Here is a 25,666-nt window from a genome sequence, read left to right on the forward strand (position 1 = left end):
TTTCTCCGAGATCTTCGGTTTCCTCCCACACTCCTGAGACGTAAACATAGAAACATAGAAACATAGAAAATAGGTGCAGGAGTAGGCCATTCGGCCCTTCGAGCCTCCACCGCCATTCAATATGATCATGGCTGATCATCCAGCTCAGTAACCTGTACCTGCCTTCTCTCCATACCCCCTGATCCCTTTAGCCACAAGGGCCACATCTAACTCCCTCTTAAATATAGCCAATGAACTGGCCTCAACTACCTTCTGTGACAGAGAATTCCACAGACTCACCACTCTCTGTGTGAAGAAATGTTTTCTCATCTCGGTCCTAAAAGACTTCCCCCTTATCCTTAAGCTGTGACCCCTGGTTCTGGACACCCCCAACATTGGGAACAATCTTCCCGCATCTAGCCTCTCCAACCCCTTAAGAATTTTATATGTTTCTATAAGATCCCCCCTCAGTCTTCTAAATTCCAGCGAGTACAAGCCTAGTCTATCCAGTCTTTCTTCATATGAAAGTCCCGCCATCCCAGGGATCAATCTGGTGAACCTTCTCTGTACTCCCTCTAAGGCAAGAACGTCTTTCCTCAGATTAGGAGACCAAAACTGCACACAATACTCCAGGTGCGGTCTCACCAAGGCCCTGTACAACTGCAGTAGAACCTCCCTGCTCCTAAACTCAAATCCTCTTGCTATGAATGCCAACATACCATTCGCTTTCTTCACTGCCTGCTGCACCTGTACGCTTGCTTTCAATGACTGGTGCACCATGACACCCAGGTCACGTTGCATCTCCCCTTCTCCTAATCGATCACCATTCAGGTAATACTGGTTTGTAGGTAAATTAGCTTGGTAAAATGTAAATATTGTCCCTAGTGTGTGTAGGATAGTGTCAATGTGCAGGGATCGCTGGTCGGCGCGGACCCGGTGGGCCGAAGGGCCTGTTTCTGCGCTGTGTCTCTAAACTAAACTAAACTAAACTAAATTCAAGATAAAGTCTAATGGGGAGTCAACAATCAGCGGCCATCATGGAGGGTGTAGATAATGGGTGGGGTTGTTGAAGGCAGCTGAGCTCAGTGTGGGCCTTTGGGGAAATGGGCTGAAAGGCTTTGGAGAGGGCGGAGGTCAGGACCCCCGACCTGAAAAGCAGTGTGGGAAATTGTCAAACCCCCCAGCAAATCCTCGGGCACGAAGTTAATGAGCCAGTAACAGGGAGAGGACAGGGAAAGAACCCTTACTTAGCCCTGCGGTAGAGTTGGCGCCTAACAGCGCCAGAGACCCAGGTTCGATCCTGACTACGGGTGCTGTCCGTACGGATTTTGTACTTTCTCCCTGTAACCGCGTGAGTTTTCTCCCGGTGCTCCGGTTCCCTCCCACATTACAAAGACCTGCAGGTTTGTAGGTTAATTGGCTTCTGTAAATTTATCCTGCTAGTGTGCAGGATGAAACTAATGTAGAGTGAACTCTGGTCGGCATGGACTCAGTGGGTCAAAGGTATCCACAGTGTATCTTGTAAATAAGCTAAACTAAACTCAGTATGGACTGTCTTGCTTGCATTAAGGACTTTGGGGTTTTTTACGGATATTGATTTAATTTAGTTTTAGTTTAGTTTAGACCAAACCCAGAACGGAAACAGGCCCTTTGGCCCACCGAGTCCGCACCGACCAGCGATCCCCGTACATTAACATTATCCTACACACAAAAGGGACAATTTACATTTATTCCAAGCCAATTAACCTGCAAACCTGTACGTCTTTGGAGTGTGGGAGGAAACCAAAGTTCTCGGAGAAAACCCACGCGGTCACGGTGAGAATGTACAAACTCCGTACAGACAGCACCCATAGTTGGGATGGAACCCGGGTCTCTGGCGCTGTAAGGCAGCAACTCTATTCAATTCAATTTATTGAATTTTGTAAATTATTCTATGTTATCTGGGTCTTGCACTAATGTGAATGTTAAGCTTCAATAAGTAAGAATTTTATTCTTCTTTTGTCGCTACCTATGACAATTGAACACACTTCTGAAGAAGGGTCTCAAACCAAAACGTCACCCATTCCTTCTCTCCAGAGATGCTGCCTGTCCCGCTGAGTTACTCCAGCAGTTTGTGTCTACCTTCGATTTAAACCAGCATCTGCAGCTCTTTCCTACACATTTTGACGATATATCCTGTCAGGCTTATGTAATACAAATATATATATATATATATATGTATGTATGTATATATATATATGTATGTATATATATATATATATATATATATATATATATATATATATATACACCGATCAGCCAAAACATTATGACCACTGACAGGTGAAGTGAATAACATTTGTTATCTTGTTACAATGGCACCTGTCAAGGGGTGGTATATATTAGGCAGCAAGTGAACAGTCAGTTTTTGAAGTTGATGTGTTGGATGCAGGAGAAATGGGCAGGAGTAAAGACCTGAGCGACTTTGACAAGGGCCAACTTGTTATGGCCAGACGACTGGGTCAGAGCATCTCTGAAATGGCAAGGCTTGTGGGGTGCTCCCGGTCAGCAGTGGTGAGTACCTGCCGCTAGTGGTCCGAGGAGGGACAAACCAAAAACCGGTGACAGGGTGTTGGGCGCCCAAGGCTCATCGATGCACGAGGGCAACGACGGCTATCCCGACTGGTCCGAACCGACTGTTGGAAGACGAAAAGCCAGTGGAGGTAGTGTGATGCTCTGGGCAATGTTCTGCTGGGCAACCCTAGATCCGGCCATTCGTGTGGACGTCAATTTGACAAGTGTCACCTACCAAAATATCGTTACAGACCAGGTACACCCCTTCATGGCAATGGTATTCCCTGATGGCAGTGGCCTCTTTCAGCAGGATAATGCGCCCTGCCACACTGCACACATTGTTGGGGAATGGTTTGAGGAACATGATGAAGTGTTCACCGTGTTGCCCTGGCCACCAAATTCTCCAGATCTCAATCCGATTGAGCACCTGTGGGATGTGCTGGATGGACAAGTCTGATCCATGGCGACTCCATCTCGCAACTTACAGGACTTGAAGGGTCTGCTGCTGATGTTTTGGTGCCAGATACCACAGGACACCTTCAGGGGTCTTGTAGAGTCCATGCCTCGGAGGGTCGGCGCTGTTTTGGCAGCACACGGAGGACCAACAGCATAGTAGGCAGGTGGTCATAATGTTTTGGCTGATCGCTGTATATTTACATGTATATATCCATATATCTTTGCTTTACCAGGATTCCAGCTCTCTGAACAGTAATATGAAGGAAACATTGTGGGAATGATGTCACCTAATTTGAATTAATTTGCATGCATGCCTGTGTTGGTAAAACAGGGTGCCTTTGTCTAACCTTCAGCTAATAATAATCAATGGCATCACTGATGGGGCAGTGGTAGAGTTGCTGCCTCACAGCGCCGCAGACCCGGGTTCAATCCTGGCTATGGGTGCTGTCTGTATGGAGTTTGTACATTTTTCCCGTGACTGCATGGGTTTTCTCCATCTGACAATAGGCAATAGACAATAGACAATAGGTGCAGGAGAAGGCCATTCGGCCCCTCGAGCCAGCACCACCATTCAGATTTCTTTTTAGATTTAGAGATACAGCGCAGAAACAGGCCCTTCGGCCCACCGGGTCCGCGCCGCCCAGCGATCCCCGCGTATCCTACACCCACTAGGGACAATTTTTACATTTGCCCAGCCAATTAACCTACAAACCTGTACGTCTTTGGAGTGTGGGAGGAAACCGAAGGTCTCGGAGAAAACCCACGCAGGTCACGGGGAGAACGTACAAACTCCGTACAGACAGCACCCGTAGTCAGGATCGAACCTGAGTCTCCGGCGCTGCATTCGCTGTAAGGCAGCAACTCTACCGCTGCGCCACCGTGCCACCCTCAATGTGATCATGGCTGATCATTCTCAATCAGTACCCCGTTCCTGCCTTCTCCCCATACCCCCTGACTCCGCTATCCTTAAGAGCTCTATCTAGCTCTCTCTTGAATGCATTCAGAGAATTGGCCTCCACTGCCTTCTGAAGCAGAGAATTCCACAGATTTACAACTCTCTGACTGAAAAAGTTTTTCCTCATCTCCATTCTAAATGGCCTACCCCTTATTAGACAATAGACAATAGACAATAGGTGCAGGAGGAGGCCATTCGGCCCTTCGAGCCAGCACCGCCATTCAATGTGATCATGGCTGATCATTCTCAATCAGTACCCCGTTCCTGCCTTCTCCCCATACCCCCTCACTCCGCTATCCTTAAGAGCTCTATCCAGCTCTCTCGCTTCTTAAACTGTGGCCCCTGGTTTTGGACTCCCCAACATTGGGAACATGTTTCCTGCCTCTAACGTGTCCAACCCCTTAATAATCTTATATGTTTCGATAAGATCCCCTCTCATCCTTCTAAATTCCAGTGTATACAAGCCTCGTCGCTCCAGTCTTTCAACGTATGACAGTCCCGCCATTCGGGGAATTAACCTAGTAAACCTACGCTGCACGCCCTCAATAGCAAGAATGTGCTCCGATTTCCTCCCAAACCAAAGACGCACAGTTATTTTACGTTAATTGTCGTCGGTAAAAAATATATATTTTTGTCCCAAGTGTGTAGGATATTGCTCATGCATGGGATGATTGCTGGTTGGCATGGACTCTGTGGGCCGAAGGGCCTGTTTCCATGCCATATCGCTAAAGTCTAAAGGATGTTTCAGCACTGGAGAGTGGATAAGTTTAGAGGGATATGGGCCAAATGGATTTTAACGCTGCATGACGTTGCAGGGGAATGGAGAACCAGGGAACATAGGTTTAAGGTGAAGCGAGAAACATTTTAATAGGAATCTAAGAGGTACCTTTTTCACACAAAGGGTGGTGAGTGTATGGGATGGGCTGCCAGAGGAGGTAGTTTAGTCCTTGCCTCAACCACTGTGGTGAAATGGAAAGACCCAGGGAACTCTATGTGTAATGGCAAGGAACAGCAGATGCTGGTTGAAACCATAGGAAGAAATGGTGGAGTAACTCAGCAGGTCAGGAAGCATCGCTGGAGAACATGGATAGGTGACGTTTCGGGTTGGGACACTTCTTCAGACTGATTGCTAGAGGGGTGGGCTATCTACCTGGGCCCTGGACTCTTTCTGGGGAAAGAATGGGGCTGAGAACCCATGCCCGGGAAATAGAGGGAATGAATGTGCGTGTTTCTTCTCATTTGGTGCACCTTTCCTATTCCCCCTCCCTCCCCCACCTGTATCCATCAGTCCATGATGCCTCCCGCCCTCTTCTGGTCACACCTAACACCAACCAGGTCCTTGCTCTATCTTCATAAGAGCATGTGATAGGAGTAGAATTAGGCCATTTGGCCCATCGTCTACTCCGCCATTCAATCATGGCTGATCTATCTCTCTTTCTTCTAACCCCTTTCTCCTGCCTTCTCGCCATAACCTCTGACACCCAAACAAATCAAGAATCTATCTATCTCTGCCTTAAACATATCCACTGACTTTGCCTCCACAGCCTTCCGTGGCAACAAATTCCACAGATTCACCACCCTCTGACTAAAGAAATTTCACCCCATCTCCTTCCTAAACGAATGTCTAGATAGAGCTCTTAAGGATAGCGGAGCCAGGGGGTATGGGGAGAAGGCAGGAACGGGGTACTGTTTGGGAATGATCAGCCATGATCACATTGAATGGTGGTGCTGGCTCGAAGGGCCGAATGGCCTCCTCCTGCACCTATTGTCTATTGGCTATTGAATGTCCTTTAATTCTGAGGCTATGACCTCTGGTCCTAGACTCTCCCACTGGTGGAAACATCCTTCCCACGTCCACTCTATCCAAGCCCCTCCTGTTTTCATCTACTTAATCTCCCCTTCCCCTGCCCCTGCCACCCGATCTACCCATCTCCATCCCCCATCAATCCCACGCCGAATGGCCTACTCCTGCACCTATTTTCTATGTTTCTTTGTTTCTAAGTAATGTTCACAAGACCATGGATTCACTGTTCTCACTGGTTGTGTTGGGTGGCACAGTGGCACAGGAGTAGAGTCGTTGACTTATAGTGCCAGAGACATGGGTTTGATCCTGACTATGGGTGCTGTCTGTACTTTGATTGTACGTTCCCCCTGTGACTGCATGGATTTTCTACGGGTGCTCTGGTTTTCTCCCACACTCCAAAGAGGTACAGGACTGTAGGTTAATTGGCTTTGGTAAATTTGTAAATTGTCCCTAATGTGTAGGATCGTGTTAGCGTACAGGGTGATCGCTGGTCGGCGTGGACTTAGTGGGTTGAAACTCCTATTTCATAGAAACAGAGAAACATAGAAAATAGTTGCAGGGGTAGGCCATTCGGCCCTTCGAGCCTGCACCGCCATTCAATATGATCATGGCTGATCATCCAACTCAGTATCCCGTACCTGCCTTCTCTCCATACCCCCTGATCCCTTTAGCCACAAGGGCCACATCTAACTCCCTCTTAAATATAGCCAATGAACTGCCCTCAATTACCTTCTGTGGCAGAGAATTCCACAAATTCACCACTCTCTGTGTAAAAAAAACTTTCTCATCTCGGTCCTAAAAGACTTCCCCCTTATCCTTAAACTGTGACCCCTTGTTCTGGAATCCTTAAACTGTGACCCCTTGTTCTGGACTGTATCTCTAAAGTCTAAAGTCTAATAGTCATCCCGTTTATTTGCCCACTCCTTACATACTGGGGAAAATTTACAGAGGTCAATTAACCTACAAACCTGCATGTCTTCAGGATGTGGGGCAACACCCGTGGTCAGGATCGAACCCGGGTCTCTGGCTCTGTGAGGTTGGGCAGCAGCTCTACTGTCCTGCCCTAAGAGATTAGTTTAGATTGGCATCCTGTTCAGCACTGACATGGTGGGCCGAAGGGCCTGTTCTTCGCTCTGCTGTTCAACGATGCACTAGTTCAGTTTAGTTTAGAGATAGCGCGCCGAGACAGGCCCTTCGGCCCAACGAGTCCACACCGACCGGCGAACCCCGCACACTAACACTATCCTAGCTAGGCACACGAAGGACAATTTACAATTTTACCAAGCCAATTAGCCCGCAAACCTGTGCGCCTTTGGAGTGCGGGAGGAAACCGGGTACCCCGGAGACAGCCCACCCAGGTCACGGGGAGAACATACAAACACCATGCAGGCAAGCACCCGTAGCCAGGATCGAACCTGCGTCTCTGGTGCTGTGAGGCAGCTACCACTAATTCCAGCTGATGAGAAATAACTTTGTAGACGAGCATATTTAGTGTCAAATTGCAATCTTGCAAAGATTAGTACTGAATCAAAGTTGAATGTTGGATTCTGTTTCATCAAATAACCAGAGTTAATAACATTAAGTCAAATAACATTTCTTCACACAGAGAGTGGCGAGTCTGTGGAATTCTCTGCCACAGAAGGTAGTTGAGGCCAGTTCATTGGCTATATTTAAGAGGAAGTTAGATGTGGCCCTTTTTGCTAAAGGGATCAGGGGGTATGGAGAGAAGGCAGGTACAGGCTACTGAGCTGAATGATCAGCCATGATCATATTGAATGGCGGTGCAGGCTCGAAGGGCCGAATGGCCTACTCCTGCACCTATTTTCTATGTTTCTATGTTTCTATGAGTCAGAAGAAGGAATGCCACAGTGCAAGGACAGAGATAAGCGAGAAACAAGGCTGGCAGCTCCCTAGTGTGAAGAATAAAACTAGTATACATCCAAACCCCTTGCCGATCGCTGGTCGGCGCGGACCTCGTGGGCCAAAAGGCCTGTTGCTATGCTGCATCTCTAAAACTAAACCTAAATCCAGTGAGAAATGCAGGGGAACCTCTTTGTTCATAGATGGAGCAGGGGGAACGTGGCGCTCATTCACATTGGCAAGGGCGCTTGGCGCAAATTTCATTGATGCATTCAGTGGAAAGCTGAACAAATTCATTAGGGAAAGAGGGCAGATGGAGACGGAGGCTCGAGCGCAGCATAAATCTCACCACAGACACTCCGAGCGGCCCCAGCCCTGCTGCAAAATTCTCCGTGATCCCGTAAGTGCGCCAAATTGACTCGGCGTCAGATGCTCCGATGCTTTGACAGCCTCCGCAACCAGCGCTCGGTATTGGCGACCGTCGCAGATTACGCAACTGGTTTTATGAGGGGGATCTTTACGGAGCCACTGGTTGAAAAACACCCTGCGGTTTGTCATTGCCAATCAAGCTGGCCCGCTCCACACCCTGCCGTCAGCACAGCCGGCCTGGCCTTGACTGCCTCTCTTGTGGCTCACTGAGTACATTGGGCAGGTGCGGTGTTTTATTGAGGTTTGGGTAACACTCTTTCCTGTGGCAAGCCAAGGTTAACCAACGGCTCTTGTAATTATTAGCCCAGGGCCTCCGGTCGGCAGAGAGTGGGAAATAGGAGAACAGGAATGTGTATGTGTTGGTCTCTCTACCCCTCTCTCTCCCCCTCTCTCTCCCCCCTCTTCCCCCCCCCTCTCTCCCCCCCTCTCTCCCCCCTCTCTCTTCCCCCCCTCTCTCTCCCCCCTCTCTCTCCCCCCTCTCTCTCTCCCCCCTCTCTCACCACCAGCCCTGCCTTGATCCCATTCAGTTGCCTCTACATATCAATGTTGTAAAGAGTCTAGCTATTTACTGTATATGTCCTCCAAACTAAAATGATTTTGCTTAAGAGGTAGAGAAACATGTTGGTGCATCCTTAAAAATGCACAGTCTGAGGGCAATAACTTTTCTTTATTTCTGAGAGAGATAGAGAAACCTAGCCAGAATCTACCAGGGAGGTTAGCTAACAAACCTGAGCAGATTTTTAGAAAGATAGAAACATAGAATATAGGTGCAGGAGTAGGCCATTCGGCCCTTCGAGCCAGCACCGCCATTCAATATGATCATGGCTGATCATCCAGAATCAGTACCCTGTTCCTGCTTTCTCCCCATATCCCTTGATTCTGTTAGCCCTAAGAGCTAAATCTAACTCTCTCTTGAAAACATCCAGTGAATTGGCCACCACTGCCTTCTGTGGCAGAGAATTCCACAGATTCACAACTCTCTGGCAGAAAATGCTTTTCCTCATCTCACTCCTAAATGGCCTACCCCTTATTCTTAAACTGTGACCCCCTGGTTCTGGACTCCCCCAACATGGGGACCATTTTTGCTACATCTAATCTGTCCAATCCCTTGAGAATTTTATATGTTTCTATAAGATCCCCCTCTCATCCGTCTAAATTATTGGGGTTTGGCTTTGCTTGTAAACCTTCAGCTGTTTACAATAAAGCAGCACTATAAATATTAATGCTAAGTCTGGCCTCTCATTATCTTAACTACCGGAAATTATTATTGGTGCTGTAATCCAGGCAAGGTATTAAAAGTTATAGAGATCCCCTGCGTTTCAAATGCCTTTCAATAAACTCAGAATATCCCCCATCAAATTACAGAAGTCTTTTAACCAGGGTAGGGGAAATCAAATCAAGAGGCCATAGGTTTTAGATGAGAGGGGCAAGGTTTAATACAAAAAGATATAAGATTATTAAGGGGTTTTTAGATTTAGAGATACAGGGTTGGACATGTTAGAGGCAGGAAACATGTTCCCAATGTTGGGGGAGTCCAGAACAAGGGGCCACAGATTAAGAATAAGGGGTAGGCCATTTAGAACTGAGATGATGAAAAACCTTTTCAGTCAGAGAGTTGTGAATCTGTGGAATTCTCTGCCTCAGAAGGCAGCGGAGGCCAATTCTCTGAATGCATTCAAGAGAGAGCTAGATAGAGCTCTTAAGGATAGCGGAGTGAGGGGGTATGGGGAGAAGGCAGGAACGGGGTACTGATTGTGAATGATCAGCCATGATCACATTGAACGGCGGTGCAGGCTCGAAGGGCCGAATGGCCTCCTCCTGCACCTATTGTCTATTGTCTATTGCCACCCAGCCCTTCTCTCCAGAGATGCTGCCTGTCCTGCTGAGTTACTCCAGCATTTTGTGTCTACATCCGAGTTAAACCACATCTGCAGTTCTTTCCTCCACACTGAACAGTTTAGGGTCTTGCCATCTATATACTGTCCCGTTAGATTGCTGATTTTACGATCCACCTCACTGCAGCCTATGGACTGTTTTTACCTGCACCTTCTCCGTAGCTGCAGCACTATATTCTACGCCCTATTTGTTTTCTCTTTTGCAAAAGTATTCGCTGCACCCACGAGTGGTATTATTTGCCTACGAGCATGCATAGCAGGTTTTGCCCTGTGTCTCAAAACACGTGATAATGATAAACCCATGCCAATGTGCACCTCAGTACATGTGCAACCATATTTGATATTTGGTGTGAACATTGCATCATGCAACTGTGGATTTATTCAAAACCTTGTCTGTGGGTGCAGTCATAGACCGCACCGAAACAGGCCCTTCAGCCCACCTTGCCCATGCTAGCCAAGTTGGCATAATGGTCCCATTTGCCTGAATTTGGCCCTTAGTCCCCACAATCCTTCCTAACAGAGAAGAATATAATTTAGTTTGGTTTATTATCGTCACATGTGGAGTGGAAAGCTTTTATTTGCATGCTATCTGATCAAAGAAAAGACCGTACATGATTACAATCAAGCCATCCACAATGCGCAGATAAAGGACAAAGGGTGTGGAATGGAAGTGCAGATGCTGGCTAATACGGAAGATAGACACAAAGTTGCTTACCTCCAGTTCCCTCCCCTCTACTTTCAGTCTGAAGAAGGCTCCTGGCCTGAAACGTCACCCATCCTTTTTCTCTAGGTATGCCGCCCGACCCGCTGAGTTACTCCAGCACTTTGTGTCTATCTAAATGAGAGAAGGTACAGACACTCAGAAATAAATAGTGGAATAAAATGTGAACGGTTTAACTGTGTGCATGTGTGCCTGCACATAAAGGCCAATGTGTACATGACGTCCAAAGACGTACAGGTATGTAGGTTAATTGGCTGGGTAAATGTAAAAAAAATTGTCCCTAGTGGGTGTAGGATAGTGTTAATGTACGGGGATCACTGGGCGGCACGGACTTGGAGGGCCGAAAAGGCCTGTTTCCGGCTGTAGATATATGATATGATATGATGATGAATGCATTGCCATTGCATCTGCTACTGCAGAGAGTGGTGAGTCTGTGGAATTCTCTGCCACAGAGGGTAGTTGAGGCCAGTTCATTGGCTATATTTAAGAGGGAGTTAGATGTGGCCCTTTTTGCTAAAGGGATCAGGGGGTATGGAGAGAAGGCAGGTACAGGCTACTGAGCTGGATGATCAGCCATGATCATATTGAATGGCGGTGCATGCTCGAAGGGCCGAATGGCCTACTCCTGCACCTATTTTCTATGTTTCTATGTCTCTATGCCAAAGATGGCATCTCTTCCAGATGGAAGTGCAGAATTCCAAAGACGGACAGGTTTGTTGGTCCGTTGGCTTGTGCCAATGTGTTGGATAGTGTTAGTGTAAGGGGTGATCGCTGGTCGGCGCAGACTCGATGGGCCGAATGGCCTGTTTCCACTATGTATGTCTAAAGTGGAAAGCATAAAAGTATAAAAGACCAGCACGGTGGTGTAGCAGTTGAACAACCGCCTTACAGCGCCAGGGTCCCGGGTTCGATCTTGACTACGGGTGTTGTCTGTACAGAGTTTGTACATTCTCCCCGTGACCTGCGTGGGCTTTCTCCAAGATCTTTGATTTCCTCCCACGCTCCAAAGACGTACAGGTATGTAGGTTAATTGGCTTGGCATGTAAATGTAAAATTGTCCGTAGTGTGTGTAGGACAGTATTAACACAGAGATCGCTGGTCGTCACGGACTCGGTGGGATGAGAGGTTGTTTCCGCGCTGTATCTCTAAACGAAACTAAACTGTGGTGTACTGTTGCAGTGAAATACCTTGGCAGTTGTAGGAACGGCCAACTTTTATTTTTTCTTTTCTTCCTCTGCACAGGTTACGACACCAAGCACACAAGGAGCTCTATGCCTATAAGCAGGTAAGACCCACTAAACCAACCAGACAAGTTAATGATGTGTAGGAAGGTACTGCAGTTGCTGATTTACATCAAAGATGGACACAAAATGCTGGAGTAACTCAGTAGAGTCAGGCAGCAACTGTGGAGAGAAGGAACGGGTGACGTTTCGGGTCGAGACGCTCTTCAGACTGAGAGTCAGGGGAGAGGGAAACAAGAGTTATGGAAGGGTAAGGTTACGAAAATGAGAGCTCAAAGGGGACATAGAAACATAGAAAATAGGTGCAGGAGTAGGCCATTCGGCCCCTTCGAGCCTGCACCGCCATTCAATATGATCATGGCTGATCATCCAGCTCAGTAACCTGTACCTGCCTTCTCTCCATACCCCCTGATCCCTTTAACCACAAGGGCCACATCTAACTCCCTCTTAAATATAGCCAATGAACTGGCCTCAACTACCTTCTGTGGCAGATAATTCCACAGATTCACCACTCTCTGTGTGAAAAAAAAGACTTCCCCCTTATCCTTAAACTGTGACCCCATATTTCCTCTGTGACTGACTGTGATTATAGCACAGAAACATAGAATGGAAACAGAAAATAGGTGCAGGAGTAGGCCATTCGGCCCATCATGGCTGATCATCTAAAATCAGTACCCTGTTCCCGCTTTTTCCCCACATCCCTTGATCCCCTTAGACTCAAGAGCTAAATCTAACCCTCTGTGAAAACATCCAGTGAATTGGCCTTCACTGCCATCTGTGGCAGAGAATGCCACAGATTTACAACTCTCTGGGTGAAAAGGTTTTTCCTCGTCTCAGTCCTAAATGGCCTTCCCCTTATTCTTAAACCGTGAAGATAAAATATGTGGACAATAAAGGAGAGGAGAGCAGCAGGGAACATGAGATGCCTGGGGATGTTCAAAGAAAACCACTAATGAGGCAAAATATAAAATCTCTTCTTCAAACAGTTCATATATAAGGGACATAAAAGACTGGGTCACATAAAGACAATCAAAATAATAGCAGAAACGGCAGAGGTCCTCAGTTGCAGATTTTGATTAAAGAAAGTGATGGAATTGAATCTACAGTCGAGAATAAACTTAAAACAGCAAGGGGGAAGTAATTAGTCGAGCTGTAGAGCTAAAACTGGAAAAGGCCCCCAGGGCTAAAGAGCACAACAATAGACAATAGACAATAGGTGCAGGAGTAGGCAAATCGACCCTTCGAGCCAGCACCGCCAATCAATGTGATCATGGCTGATCATTCTCAATCAGTACCCCGTTCCTGCCTTCTCCCCATACCCCCTGAGCTCTATCTAGCTCTGTCTTGAATGCGTTCAGAGAGTTGGCCTCCACTGCCTTCTGAGCCAGAGAATTCCACAGATTTACAACTCTCTGACTGAAAATGTTTTTCCTCATCTCCCCCAACATTGGGAACATGTTTCCTGCCTCTAACGTGTCCAACCCCTTAATAATCCCCTCTCATCCTTCTAAATTCCAGTGTATACAAGCCTAGTCGCTCCAGTCTTTCAACATATGACAGTCCCGCCATTCCGGGAATTAACCTAGTAAACCTAAGCTGCACGCCCTCAATAGCAAGAATATCCTTCCTCAAATTTGGAGACCAAAACTGCACACAGTACTCCAGGTGCGGTCTCACTAGGGCCCTGTACATTGCAGAAGGATCTCTTTGCTCCTATACTCAACTCCTCTTGTTATGAAGGCCAACATTCCATTGGCTTTCTTCACTGCCTGCTGTACCTGCATGCTTCCTTTCAGTGACTGAGACACCCAGATCTCGTTGTACGTCCCCTTTTCCTAACTTGACACCATTCAGATAATAATCTGCCTTCCTATTCTCACCACCAAAGTGGATAACCTCACACTTATCCACATTAAACACTCGACATAATTCAAGAAGGTATCAATCAGTGCACACGTGTGTGGGGGGGTGGGTTACAGTTGGAATGTCCTGGAAGAGTTTAGAGGGATAAGGGCTAAATGCAGGCAAATGGGGCTTGCCATCTTGGTTGGCACGGGAAAGTTGGGCCGAAGGGCCTGTTTCCATGCTGTACAGCTTTATAACTCTTATGTTGTGTACTGTCTCTGTGTTCATAAGATCATAAGCGATAGTAGAATTAGGCCATTTGGCCCATCAAGTCTACTCCGCTATTCAATCATGGTTGATCTATCTCTCCTAACTCCATTCTCTTGCCTTCTCCCAATAAAACTCTGACACTTGTACTAATCAAGAATCTATCTATCTCTGCCTTAAAAATATCCATTGACTTTGCCTCCACAGCCCTCTGTGGCAAAGAATTCCACAGACTCACTAAAGAAATTCCTCCTCATCTCCTTCCTAAAAAAACGTCTTTTAATTCTGAGGCAATGACCTCCAGTCCTAGACTCTCCCACTAGTGGAAACATCCTCTCCACATCCACTCTATCCGAGCTTTTTTATTCTGTACGTTTCAATGAGGTCCCCCCCCTCATTCTCCTAAACTCCAGCAAATATAGGCCCAGTCCTGTCAAATGCTCATCATAACCTACTCATTCCTGAGATCATTCTTGTAAATTCTTGTGATCATTCTTGTAAATTGTTATCTACTATTCCTACAATCTTGTATTTAATTTGGTTGTGCCTATGTGTAGTAAGATTTGTACTGAACTGTGCGCAAAAAAAGAAATTACACTGCTCCTAAGTACATGTCACGATAAAGTACCATTGGACCATTGACTCTGTGATGAGGAGTGATAGAACACAAAAACAGGCCTTTATGAGGGAAATCTAGAGGATGTTGGCAGAATAAAAGTAGGATTAGTGTAAATGAACATGCACAATAAATGAGAGGAGAGCAACAGGGAACATGAAAAGCCTGGGGGTGTTCAAAGAAATCTGCTCACAAGGCAAAATATAACATTATTTTTTGTTAAACAGTTCTTATGTATTTGATGATCATGTGTGCTTGATGGTTAGTTAGTGTGGGCCAGAGGGCCTGTTTCTGTGCTACGTGACTCTTATGAAAACTCGTCTGGCAGAGAGTCTCTGGAATTCTAGAGCATAGGGGATCTTTAAAGAGGAGGTGGACAAATGTTTAAAAGATCGTGGATATGTTTGTTGATATGGGGAGCCAGCGCAAAAGAGCAGATGAAGGCTGGGACAGATCAACCATGATCCTGTTGAATGGCCGGGCAGGCTAGATGGGCTGAGTGGCCTGCTCCTGCTATTTTAGAGACATAGAGTCATACAGCGTGGAAACTGGCCCTTCGGCCCAACTTGCCCAATACCGGCCAACATGTCCCATCTACACCAGTCCCACGTGGCCGCATTTGGCCCATGTCCCTCCAAACCTGTCCTATCCATGTCCCTGTCTGAACTGTTTCTTAAAAAGTTGGGATAGCCCCTCGGGTTGTTTTGTTCGAAATGGGCCGGTTACAGGAAGAACCTTCCTGCTTTTTGCAGGAATTCACATCTTGAAGCAATAAACAGCAGAGATTCACAGCAAAATCCCAAAGGGAAATAAGGGGAAATCCTGTAATTCATTTGGTGATTGGAACACGGAAATCTTTGCATGCAAAGTGGTGGAGGTAAATGCCTTGACTTGGGAGCAATGGGAGTGGGAAGGTGGGAGTAAGGGAGATTAGCGGGCGGCACAGTGGTGCAGCGGTGGTGTTGCTGCCTTACAGCACTTGCAGCGCCGGAGACCCGGGTTCGATCACGACTACGGGTGAGGTCTGTACGGAGTTTGTACGTTCTCTCCGTGACCTGCGTGGGTTTTCTCCGAGATCCCTGGTTTCCTCCCACACTCCAGGTTTGTAGGTTAATTGGCTTGGTGTATGTGTAAATTGTCCCAAGTGTGTGTAGGATAGTGTTAATGTGCGGGGATCGCTGGTCGGTGCAGACTCGGTGGGCCGAAGAGCCTGTTTCCGCGCTGTATCTCTAAAGAAAAACTAAATCTAAAGTAGAAGATGAGGAATGTAAGCCTCAGAATAGGACTATAGAGCTCTGACAGATAGTGGCAATAAACACCAGGCAATATGTTATGGTTATCTCCTGGTGGGTTTTATTGAATAATATTTTGTAAATGACGGGAATTTTCTCAATGTGACCCATTGTGATTCCTGTTTGTTTTGCAGGTCATACTGAAAGAGAAAGTAAAAGAACTCAATTTGCATGAGGTAAGAAGTTACCGAGGCTCTCTGTTTAACTCTTTGTGCTGCTGTATCTTTACCCTGCTCACTGTCTCCAACCCACACTCAATAGGTTAAACCTGGATTCAAGGAACTGCAGACGCTGGATTACAACAAAAAAAAGACACAGTGTGCTGGTCGACAAAACGCCACCTATCAGTGCTCTCCAGAGATGCTACCTGACCCGCTGAGTTACTCCAGCAGTCTGTGTCTTTTTTTGAGCAAATTGAACTGCATGTTATTGTAGCGTGAAAGGTAAGATTGAAGGCCAGGCTGAGCAAGTTATACTGCATACCTGCACGTTATTGTTAGCCTACACTGCAGACCCTTCACGTTACTGTACTGCAGGCCTACACGTGCAAGGTTAACGTGTCACGTTGAAGAACTGACTGTTCAAGTTATACTGTCTGACTACACATTATTGCATCGTGAACTAAAGCACAGCAGGTCAGGCAGCATCCATGGAAAACAGGTGAAGGCACAAAGAACTGCAGGTGCTGGTATCCTGCATGGAACACAAAGTGCTGCAGCAGAGCCGGATTAACATAGTAGCAAAGGTAGCATTTGCAACGGGCCCCACGCTTTAGAGGGCCCGCTAAATGCTTGAAATTGGCATCCCACTGAGGGACGCTGCGCTGCGCGCGCCGCTGCCAACCGCCACGGTTAGAATGTGTTGGCAACGTCGCGGTTAGAATGTGTTGGCAACGCCACGGTTAGAATGTGTTGCCAACGCCACGGTTAGAATGTGCTGCCAATGCGGCGGTTAGAATGTGTTGGCAATGTCGCGGTTAGAATGTGTTGGCAACGCCGCGGTTAGAATGTGTTGGCGACGGGGCTGCGCGGACCAATGGGCAGCCGGCACGTCACCGTCCAACCGCCCAGTCTCCGGCCCTCTTCCTACTCCGCACACCTCCGGCCTCACCCAAACACCTCACTCCTCCGCACCTCTCTGCTGGAATACTGGCCTTGTCTCCCCACACATCCCGGCCCTCTCACTCCTCGCTCCTCGCTCCTCGGCTCTTTTCTCTCAAGTCCCCGGGCCACTTTCACCACCTCGTCACCACCCCCCCTCCCCCCCTCATCTCTCCCACTCCTCCGGCCCTCCTTCTCCCTACTCCTCCGGCCCTCTCTCCCCACTCCTCTGGCACTTGCTCCCCCGATGTACACAAAGTGCCAGAGGAACTTAGAAAAGGGTTCATCAAGTTTGTTTCACAACGACCTTTGTTAATGTTTTGTTTGTTTTACCACACCCTTTGAAAATGTACAAGGTATATATAGTTGGTAGGTCTGCAGTTGGCATTTTAATTGGTGGTTTTGAAGACAGTGAAGACGGCTATTGAGAATTACAGCAAAATCTTGGTCAGGATTTACCTTGCGTAAGAGAGCAGAGGAATGACAAATGGAGTTTAGTTGTGAGTGTTGGACATTGGGAAGTCAAACTAGGGAAGGACCTTCACAGTGGTGTAGGGCGCTAAAGAGTGTTGTGCAACAGAGGGACCTAGGAGTACAGGTACATAGTTGCTTGGAAGTAGCTTCACAGATAGACAGGGTGGTGAATATGCTTGTTTGTGCACAGGCCTTCATCTGTCAGAGAATTAAGAATGGAAGTTGGGATGTTATGTTTTAGTTGTGCAAGACTGCACATGAGAGGCCACACTTGGAGGATTGTGTTCAGTTTCGGCCACCCTGCTAGCGGAAGGATGTCGATTAGCTGCAAAGAGTGTATGACAAGGATGGACGGCACAATGGCGTAGCGGTAGAGCTAATGCCTTACAGCACCAGAGACCCCGGGTTCAATCCTGACCACGGGTGCTGTCTGTGCGGAGTTTCTACGTTCTGCCCGTGACCTGCGTGGGTTTTCTCTGAAATCTTCGGTTTCCTCCCACACTCCAAAGACGTACAGGTTTGTAGCTTAACCGGCTTGGTTTAAATGTAAAATTGTTCCTAGTGTATGTAGGACAGTGTTACTGTGCGGGGATCACTGGTCAGCACGGACACAGTGGGCAGAAGGGCCTGTTTCCGCGCTGTATCTCTAAACTAAACTTGAGGATCTGAGCTAGAGAGAGGTTGGGCAGGCTGAGATTTTGTTCCTTGCATCTACAATCATATGGGGCTTAGATATGGTGAATGCACACAGTCTCTTTACCAGGCTTTGGGAATCAAGAACGAGAGGTTTAGGTTTATTATCGTCATAGAAACATAGAAACATAGAAAATAGGTGCAGGAGTAGGCCATTCGGCCCTTCGAGCCTGCACCGCCATTCAATATGATCATGGCTGATCATCCAACTCAGTATCCTGTACCTGCCCTCTCTCCATACCCCCTGATCCCTTCAGCCACAAGGGCCACATCTAACACCCTCTTAAATATAGCCAATGAACTGGCCTCAACTACCTTCTGTGGCAGAGAATTCCACAGATTCACCACTCTCTGTGTGAAAAAAAACGTTCTCATCTCGGTCCTAAAAGACTTCCCCCTTATCCTTAAACTGTGACCCCTTGTTCTAGACTTCCCCAACATCGGGAACAATCTTCCTGCATCTAGCCTGTCCAACCCCTTAAGAATTTTGTAAGTTTCTATAAGATCCCCCCTCAATCTTCTAAATTCCAGCGAGTACAAGCCGAGTCTATCCAGTCTTTCTTCATATGAAAGTCCTGCCATCCCAGGAATCAATCTGGTGAACCTTCTCTGTACTCCCTCTATGGCAAGAATGTCTTTCCTCAGATTAGGAGACCAAAACTGTACGCAATACTCCAGGTGTGGTCTCACCAATGCCCTGTACAACTGCAGCAGAACCTCCCTGCTCCTATACTCTTGTGTACCGAGGCAGAGTGAAAAGCCTTTTTTGTATGCTATCCAATCAGATCAGATAATGCTGTACATAAATGCAATCAAGCCAAACTCGTGCAATAGGTAGAGCAAAGGGGAAATAAAAGAACTCACCTTTAGAAGGGAGATGAGGAATTTCTTTCACAAAATGCTGGAGTAACTCAGCAGGTCAGGCAGCATCTCGGGAGAGAAGGAATGGGTGACGTTTCGGGTCGAGACCCTTCTTCAGACTGATGTCGGGGGTGGGACAAAGGAAGGATATAGGTGGAGACAGGAAGATAGAGGGAGATCTGGGAAGGAGGAGGGGAAGGGAGGGACAGAGGAGCTATCTGAAGTTGGAGAAGTCGACGTCCATACCACCGGGCTGCAAACTGCCCAGGCGAAATATGAGGTGCTGCTCCTCCAATTTCCGGCGGGCCTCACTATGGCACTGGAGGAGGCCCATGACAGAGAGGTCAGACTGGGAATGGGAGGGGGAGTTAAAGTGCTGGGCCACCGGGAGATCAGTTGCGTTAATGCGGACCGAGCGCAGGTGTTCAGCGAAGCGATCGCCGAGCCTGCGCTTGGTTTCGCCGATATAAATAAGTTGACATCTAGAGCAGCGGATGCAATAGATGAGGTTGGAGGAGGTGCAGGTGAACCTCTGTCTCAACGGCTTTCCACTTTGAGGAATTTCTTTAGTCAGAGGGTGGTAAATGTGGAATTCAATGCCACAGGCGACTGTGGAGGCCAGGGCGTTGGGTATTTTTAAGGTGGAGATTGACAATTTCTTGATTAGTAAGGATGTCAAGGGTTATGAGGAGAAGGCAGGAGAATGGGGTTGAGAGGGAAAGATAGATCAACCTTGATTGAATGGTGGAGTAGACTAGATGGGCCGAATGGTTTTAATTTTGCTCCAACGGCTTATGAACTTTGAAGGAGGGTCCCAACCTGAAACGTCTCCTATCCTTGTTCTCCAGGGATGCTGCCTGAGCTATTCGCTGAGGTTACATTACTTGGCACTCCACTTTTATACATGATGTATCAGGGACAGAGTCATAGAGTGATACAGTGTGGAAACAGGCCCTTCGGCCCAACTTGACCACCGGCCAACAATGTCCCAGCTACACTAGTCCCACCTGCCTGCGCTTGGTCCATATCCCTCCAAACCTGTCCTATCCACGTACCTGTTTCTTAAACGTTGGGATAGTCCCAGCCTTAACTACCTCCTCTGGCTGCTTGTTCCATACACCCACCACCCTTTGTGTGAAAAAGTTACCCCTCAGATCCCTCTTAAATCTTTTCCCCTTCACCGTGACATGGTTTTCTATTTTTATTCTCTGCGTGTTGTTGCAGCCTGTGGCAACTGTCACCAAATAAACGCACAAAACAGCATCAGCTATTTTTGTTACATTAGCGAGGTGGAGTTTCTTCTGTATGTTGTGAAGGCATTGCCTCAAGGGACAACAGAAGCAGAGAGCTGTGAAATATTGTTGAAGCGCATTGCGCATTTACTGATAGAAAAACAAGAAGGGGTAGCCAGGATAAATAAACTGCATTGTTCCTGAACAGTCCCGTTAGACTCAATGGGCCGAAGAGGATTTAAGTTTAGGAGCAGGGAGGTTCTGCTGCAGTTGTACAGGGCCTTGGTGAGACCGCACCTGGAGTATTGTGTGCAGTTTTGGTCTCCTAACCTGATGAAAGACGTTCTTGCCTTAGAGGGAGTACAGAGAAGGTTCACCAGATTGATCCCTGGGATGGCGGGACTTTCATATGAGGAAAGACTGGATAGACTGGGCTTGTACTCGCTGGAATTTAGAAGACTGAGGGGGGATCTTATAGAAACATATAAAATTCTTAAGGGGTTGGAGAGGCTAGATGCGGGAAGATTGTTCCCGATGTTGGGGGAGTCCAGAACCAGGGGCCACAGCTTATGGATAAGGGGGAAGTCTTTTAGGACCGAGATGAGAAAACATTTCTTCACACAGAGAGTGGTGAGTCTGTGGAATTCTCTGCCACAGAAGGTAATTGAGGCCAGTTCATTGGCTATATTTAAGAGGGAGTTAGATGTGGCCCTTTTTGCTAAAGGGATCGGGGGTATGGAGAGAAGGCAGGTACAGGCTACTGAGCTGGATGATCAGCCATGATCATATTGAATGGCGGTGCAGGCTCGAAGGGCCGAATGGCCTACTCCTGCACCTATTTTCTATGTTTCTATGTTTCACCAAATGTAACCTCTTCTCCCGCTCCCTCTTCTCCCCTCTCCCATCGGGCAAAAGGTATAGAAGTGTGAAAACGCACACCTCCAGATTCAGGGACAGTTTCTTCCCAGCTGTTATCAGGCAAAACTGAATCATCAAAAGCAACAACTAGAGAGCAGACGAAATGTGTAGGAAGGAACTGCAGTTGCTGGTTTAAACCGAAGAAAGACACAAAATGCTGGAGTAACTCAGCGGGACAGGCAGCATCTCTGGGGAGAAGGAATGGGTGACATTTCGGGTCGAGACCCTTCTTCAGAGCAGTCCTGAACTACTATCTACCTCATTGGACCTCATTTGATCGGAGTTTGCTGGCTTTACCTTGCACTAAACGTTATTCCCTTATCTTGTAGTATAAGAAGATAACTGCAGATGCTGGTACAAATCGAAGGTATTTATTCACAAAATGCTGGAGTAACTCAGCAGGTCAGGCAGCATCTCGGGAGAGAAGGAATGGGTGACGTTTCCGGCGACCCGAAACGTCACCCATTCCTTCTCTCCCGAGATGCTGCCTGACCTGCTGAGTTACTCCAGCATTTTGTGAATATATTCCCTTATCATGTATCTAATCACTGTAAATGGCTCGATTGTAATCATGTACTGTCTTTTCGCTGACTGGTTAGCGCGCAACAAAAGCTTTTCACTGTACCTCGGTACACGTGAATATAAACTAAACTAATGTATGTCTTAGTCGTCTATGCATGTGCAAGTTCTGATTTTATTTCAGATCTCCAGCTTCTGCGGTATTTTGCATCTGCTGATTTTTTAGAAATCTTTCAGCAGAGGACCTTAGATTTGTTTGAAGAAATGGGCTAAAACGAGAAAGGTGAACATTTAATTTAGTATGGAAGTTACGGAGTGTGACGTTTGCACAGCCTCCTGCACCGGGATAAGGGAGAGACAGTCCCAGTGTCAGAAGAGGAAAACAGTACAAAATCAGAAGTCATACAGCGTGGAAACAGGCCCTTCACCCAACCTGCCCACGCCAACCAAGATGTCCCTTCTCCACTAGTCCCACCTGCCAATGTTTGGCCCGTATCCCTCTAAATATGTGCTGAGATCAATACAGGACATACTGGAAACACACAGCAGATCAGGCAGCATCTGTGGAGAGAGGATCAGAATTAACATAGACACTGGGAACTGAACTGCAAAGGCTGGCATCCTGAGCAAAAACCACAAAGTGCTGGAGTAACTCAGCCACTCAGTCTGGCAGCATTTCTGGAGGACATGGATAGGCGACGTTTTGGATCAGGACTCATCTTCATACTTCTTGTAATAGAGGAGAATAAAGATACTAGAGGAACAAGATGGACCACTCCATTGAAATCGCGTATACTGAAGTGTAGTACGCAAAGGAGCCATTTTAGTAGACAAAACCCGCCGTTCGTTATGCCTCTCGCAGTGTAATCAATGTTTTGGGGGAACAGTATGGGTGATGATACCATCAAAATGCAGAATATATCTCATCTATCAATTCACCGATTTTTGTTATTTTTCTTTTAAAATGTTTCTGCTAGTTTCTGCCTACTAAAATGGCGCCTTGACGTACTATGGTTTTTAGGGTCGGGTGGTCTATCTTGTTCCTCTAGTATCGTTGGTGGAGAAATCTTGAACAAAGGTGGGGCGGGACAAAGCCAGGCAAGTGATAGGTGGATACAGGTGAGGCCGTTGATCGGCAGATGGGTGGAAAAAGACCAGAGATGAGAAGGAGACAACTTTATTGTTTCGGATCAGAGACTGAAGATCTCCCAGCTGAATTGTCTTCACTAAGGAAGATACAAGCAATCTCCCAGATGTTCTAGTGGCCAGAGATACTAGGGTGACAGAGGAACTGAAGGAAATCCACATTAGGCAGGAAATGGTGTTGGGTAGACTGATGGGACTGAAGGCTGATAAATCCCCAGGGCCTGATGGTCTGCATCCCAGAGTACTTAAGGAGGTGGCGCTAGAAATTGTGGACGCATTGGTGATCATTTTCCAATGTCCTATAGATTCAGGATCAGTTCCTGTGGATTGGAGGGTAGCCAATGTTGTCCCACTTTTTAAGAAAGGAGGGAGAGAGAAAACGGGAAATTATAGACCAGTTAGTCTGACATCAGTGGTGGGGAAGATGCTGGAGTCAATTATAAAAGACGAAATTGCAGAGCATTTGGATAGCAGTAACAGGATTGTTCCGAGTCAGCATGGATTTACGAAGGGGAAATCATGCTTGACTAATCTTCTGGAATTCTTTGAGGATGTATTTATTTGTTTTTGCATTTATTGCATATATGTTTGTACGCACCATCAGGATTGGCTATTTTTTAATTTCGTTGTACTCGTTGCAATGACAATAAATGAATATTATTATTATTATTATATTATTATTATTATGTAACTAGGAAAATTGACAGGGAAGAGCCGTTGGATGTGGTGTACCTTGACTTTCAGAAAGCCTTTGACAAGGTTCCACATGGGAGATTAGTGGGCAAAATTAGAGCACATGGTATTGGAGGTAGGGTACTGACATGGATAGAAAATTGGTTGACAGACAGAAAGCAAAGAGTGGGGATAAATGGGTCCCTTTCAGAATGGCAGGCAGTAACTAGTGGGGTACCGCAAGGCTCGGTGCTGGGACCGCAGCTATTTACAATATACATTAATGACTTGGATGAAGGGATTAAAAGTACCATTAGCAAATTTGCAGATGATACAAAGCTGGGTGGTAGTGTGAACTGTGAGGAAAATGCTATGAGGTTGCAGGGTGACTTGGACAGGTTGTGTGAGTGGGCAGATGCATCGCAGATGCAGTTTAATGTGGATAAGTGTGAGGTTATTCACTTTGGTGGTAAGAATAGGAAGGCAGAGTATCATCTGAATGGTGTCATGTTAGGAAAAGGGGACGTACAACGAGATCTGGGTGTCCTAGTGCATCAGTCACTGAAAGGAAGCATGCAGGTACAACAGGCAGTGAAGAAAGCCAATGGAATGTTGGCCTTCATAACAAGAGGAATTGAGTATAGGAGCATAGAGGTCCTTCTGCAGTTGTACAGGGCCCTAGTGAGACCACACCTGGAATACTGTGTGCAGTTTTGGTCTCCAAATTTGAGGAAGGATATTCTTGCTATTTAGGGCGTGCAGCGTAGGTTTACTAGGTTGATTCCCGGAATGGCGGGACTGTCATATGTTGAAAGACTGGAGCGACTAGGCTTCTATACACTGGAATTTAGAAAGATGAGAGGAGATCTTATCGAAATGTATAAGATTCTAAGGGGTTGGACACGTTAGAGGCAGGAATCATGTTCCCAATGTTGGGGGAGTCCAGAACAAGGGGCCACAGTTTAAGAATAAGGGGTAGGCCATTTAGAACGGAGATGAGGAAAAACTTTTTCAGTCAGAGAGTTGTGAATCTGTGGAATTCGCTGCCTCAGAACGCAGTGGAGGCCAATTCTCTGAATGCATTCAAGAGAGAGCTAGATAGAGCTCTTAAGGATAGCGGAGTCAGGGGAGAAGACAGGAACGGGGTACTGATTGAGAATGATCAGCCACGATCACATTGAATGGCGGTGCTGGCTCGAAGGGCCAAATGGCCTCCTCCTGCACCTATTGTCTATTGTCGAACTCTTTCACTTTCCACAAATGCTGCCAAACCTGCTGTGTGTTTCCAGTATTTCCTGTTTATATCTCAGATTCTCTGCATCTGCAGTATGTTTGTCTTTCATCTATATGTTTTCTGGGTGCATTGGCAATGTACAACTTATGAATCAGTGGTGAGCTTAGTTGTAGTGTCACCTCACATTTGACCAGATTCTGTGATGGTTTTAAAATGTATCATTGTTCGTTTAGTTTAGTTTTGACGAGAGGAGACAGGCTCTTCGGCCCACCGAGTCCACGTCGACCGGCGATACCCGCACAAGAACACTTTCCCACACACACTAGGGACAATGTACACTGATACCAAGACAATTAACATACATACCTGTACGTCTTTGGAATGTGGCAGCAACTCTACCGCCGCGCCATCGTGCCAACACGCATAACAAGTATTGATATGGCTATACAATGTACCATTGTACTTGGATGGGGACTGGTTTAGAGGGAGGGATAGGGGCCAAGTGCAGGTAGGTGGGACTAGTGTAGATAGGACATGTTGGCCGGTGTGGGCAAGTTGGACCGAAGGGTCTGTTTCCAATTGTAAGACTCTATGACTCTATGATATCATGGTTATGGCAGGTGATAAAGCTGGTCAGACCAAGAGCGGCAAAGTTTTCCAGTCAGACAAGGGAAGACTTTGATTTCCTTTTTAACCCTCGGAGATCCAGAAACCTCTACCCTCGTTGCTTCTCTAACTTCAGATAGTCCCTGCTTTCCCTCTCTATCCCCTCCCTCTTTCCAGTTCTCCCACTAGTCTTCCTGTCTCCAACTACATCCTTTCTTTGTCCCGCCCCCTCCCCTGACATCAGTCTGAAGAAGGGTCTTGATCTGAGACGTCACCCATTCCTTCTCTCCTGAGATAG

At 46.9% G+C, this 25,666-nt stretch overlaps 1 protein-coding gene across 1 annotated transcript in view; it reads left to right on the forward strand.

Annotated features, from left to right (window-relative positions):
- Positions 1-25,666, forward strand: part of rnf24 (ring finger protein 24) — a 142,072-nt gene that overhangs the window by 86,113 nt on the left and 30,293 nt on the right. The window contains exons 3-4 of the mRNA XM_078408219.1: positions 11,895-11,937; positions 16,048-16,089. Of these exons, the coding sequence (XP_078264345.1) occupies positions 11,895-11,937; positions 16,048-16,089 (85 nt within the window). The remainder of the gene's footprint in view (positions 1-11,894; positions 11,938-16,047; positions 16,090-25,666) is intronic.

The sequence above is a fragment of the Rhinoraja longicauda genome, chromosome 1 (assembly GCF_053455715.1).
Source record: "Rhinoraja longicauda isolate Sanriku21f chromosome 1, sRhiLon1.1, whole genome shotgun sequence".
Classification (NCBI taxonomy): Eukaryota; Metazoa; Chordata; class Chondrichthyes; order Rajiformes; family Arhynchobatidae; genus Rhinoraja; species Rhinoraja longicauda.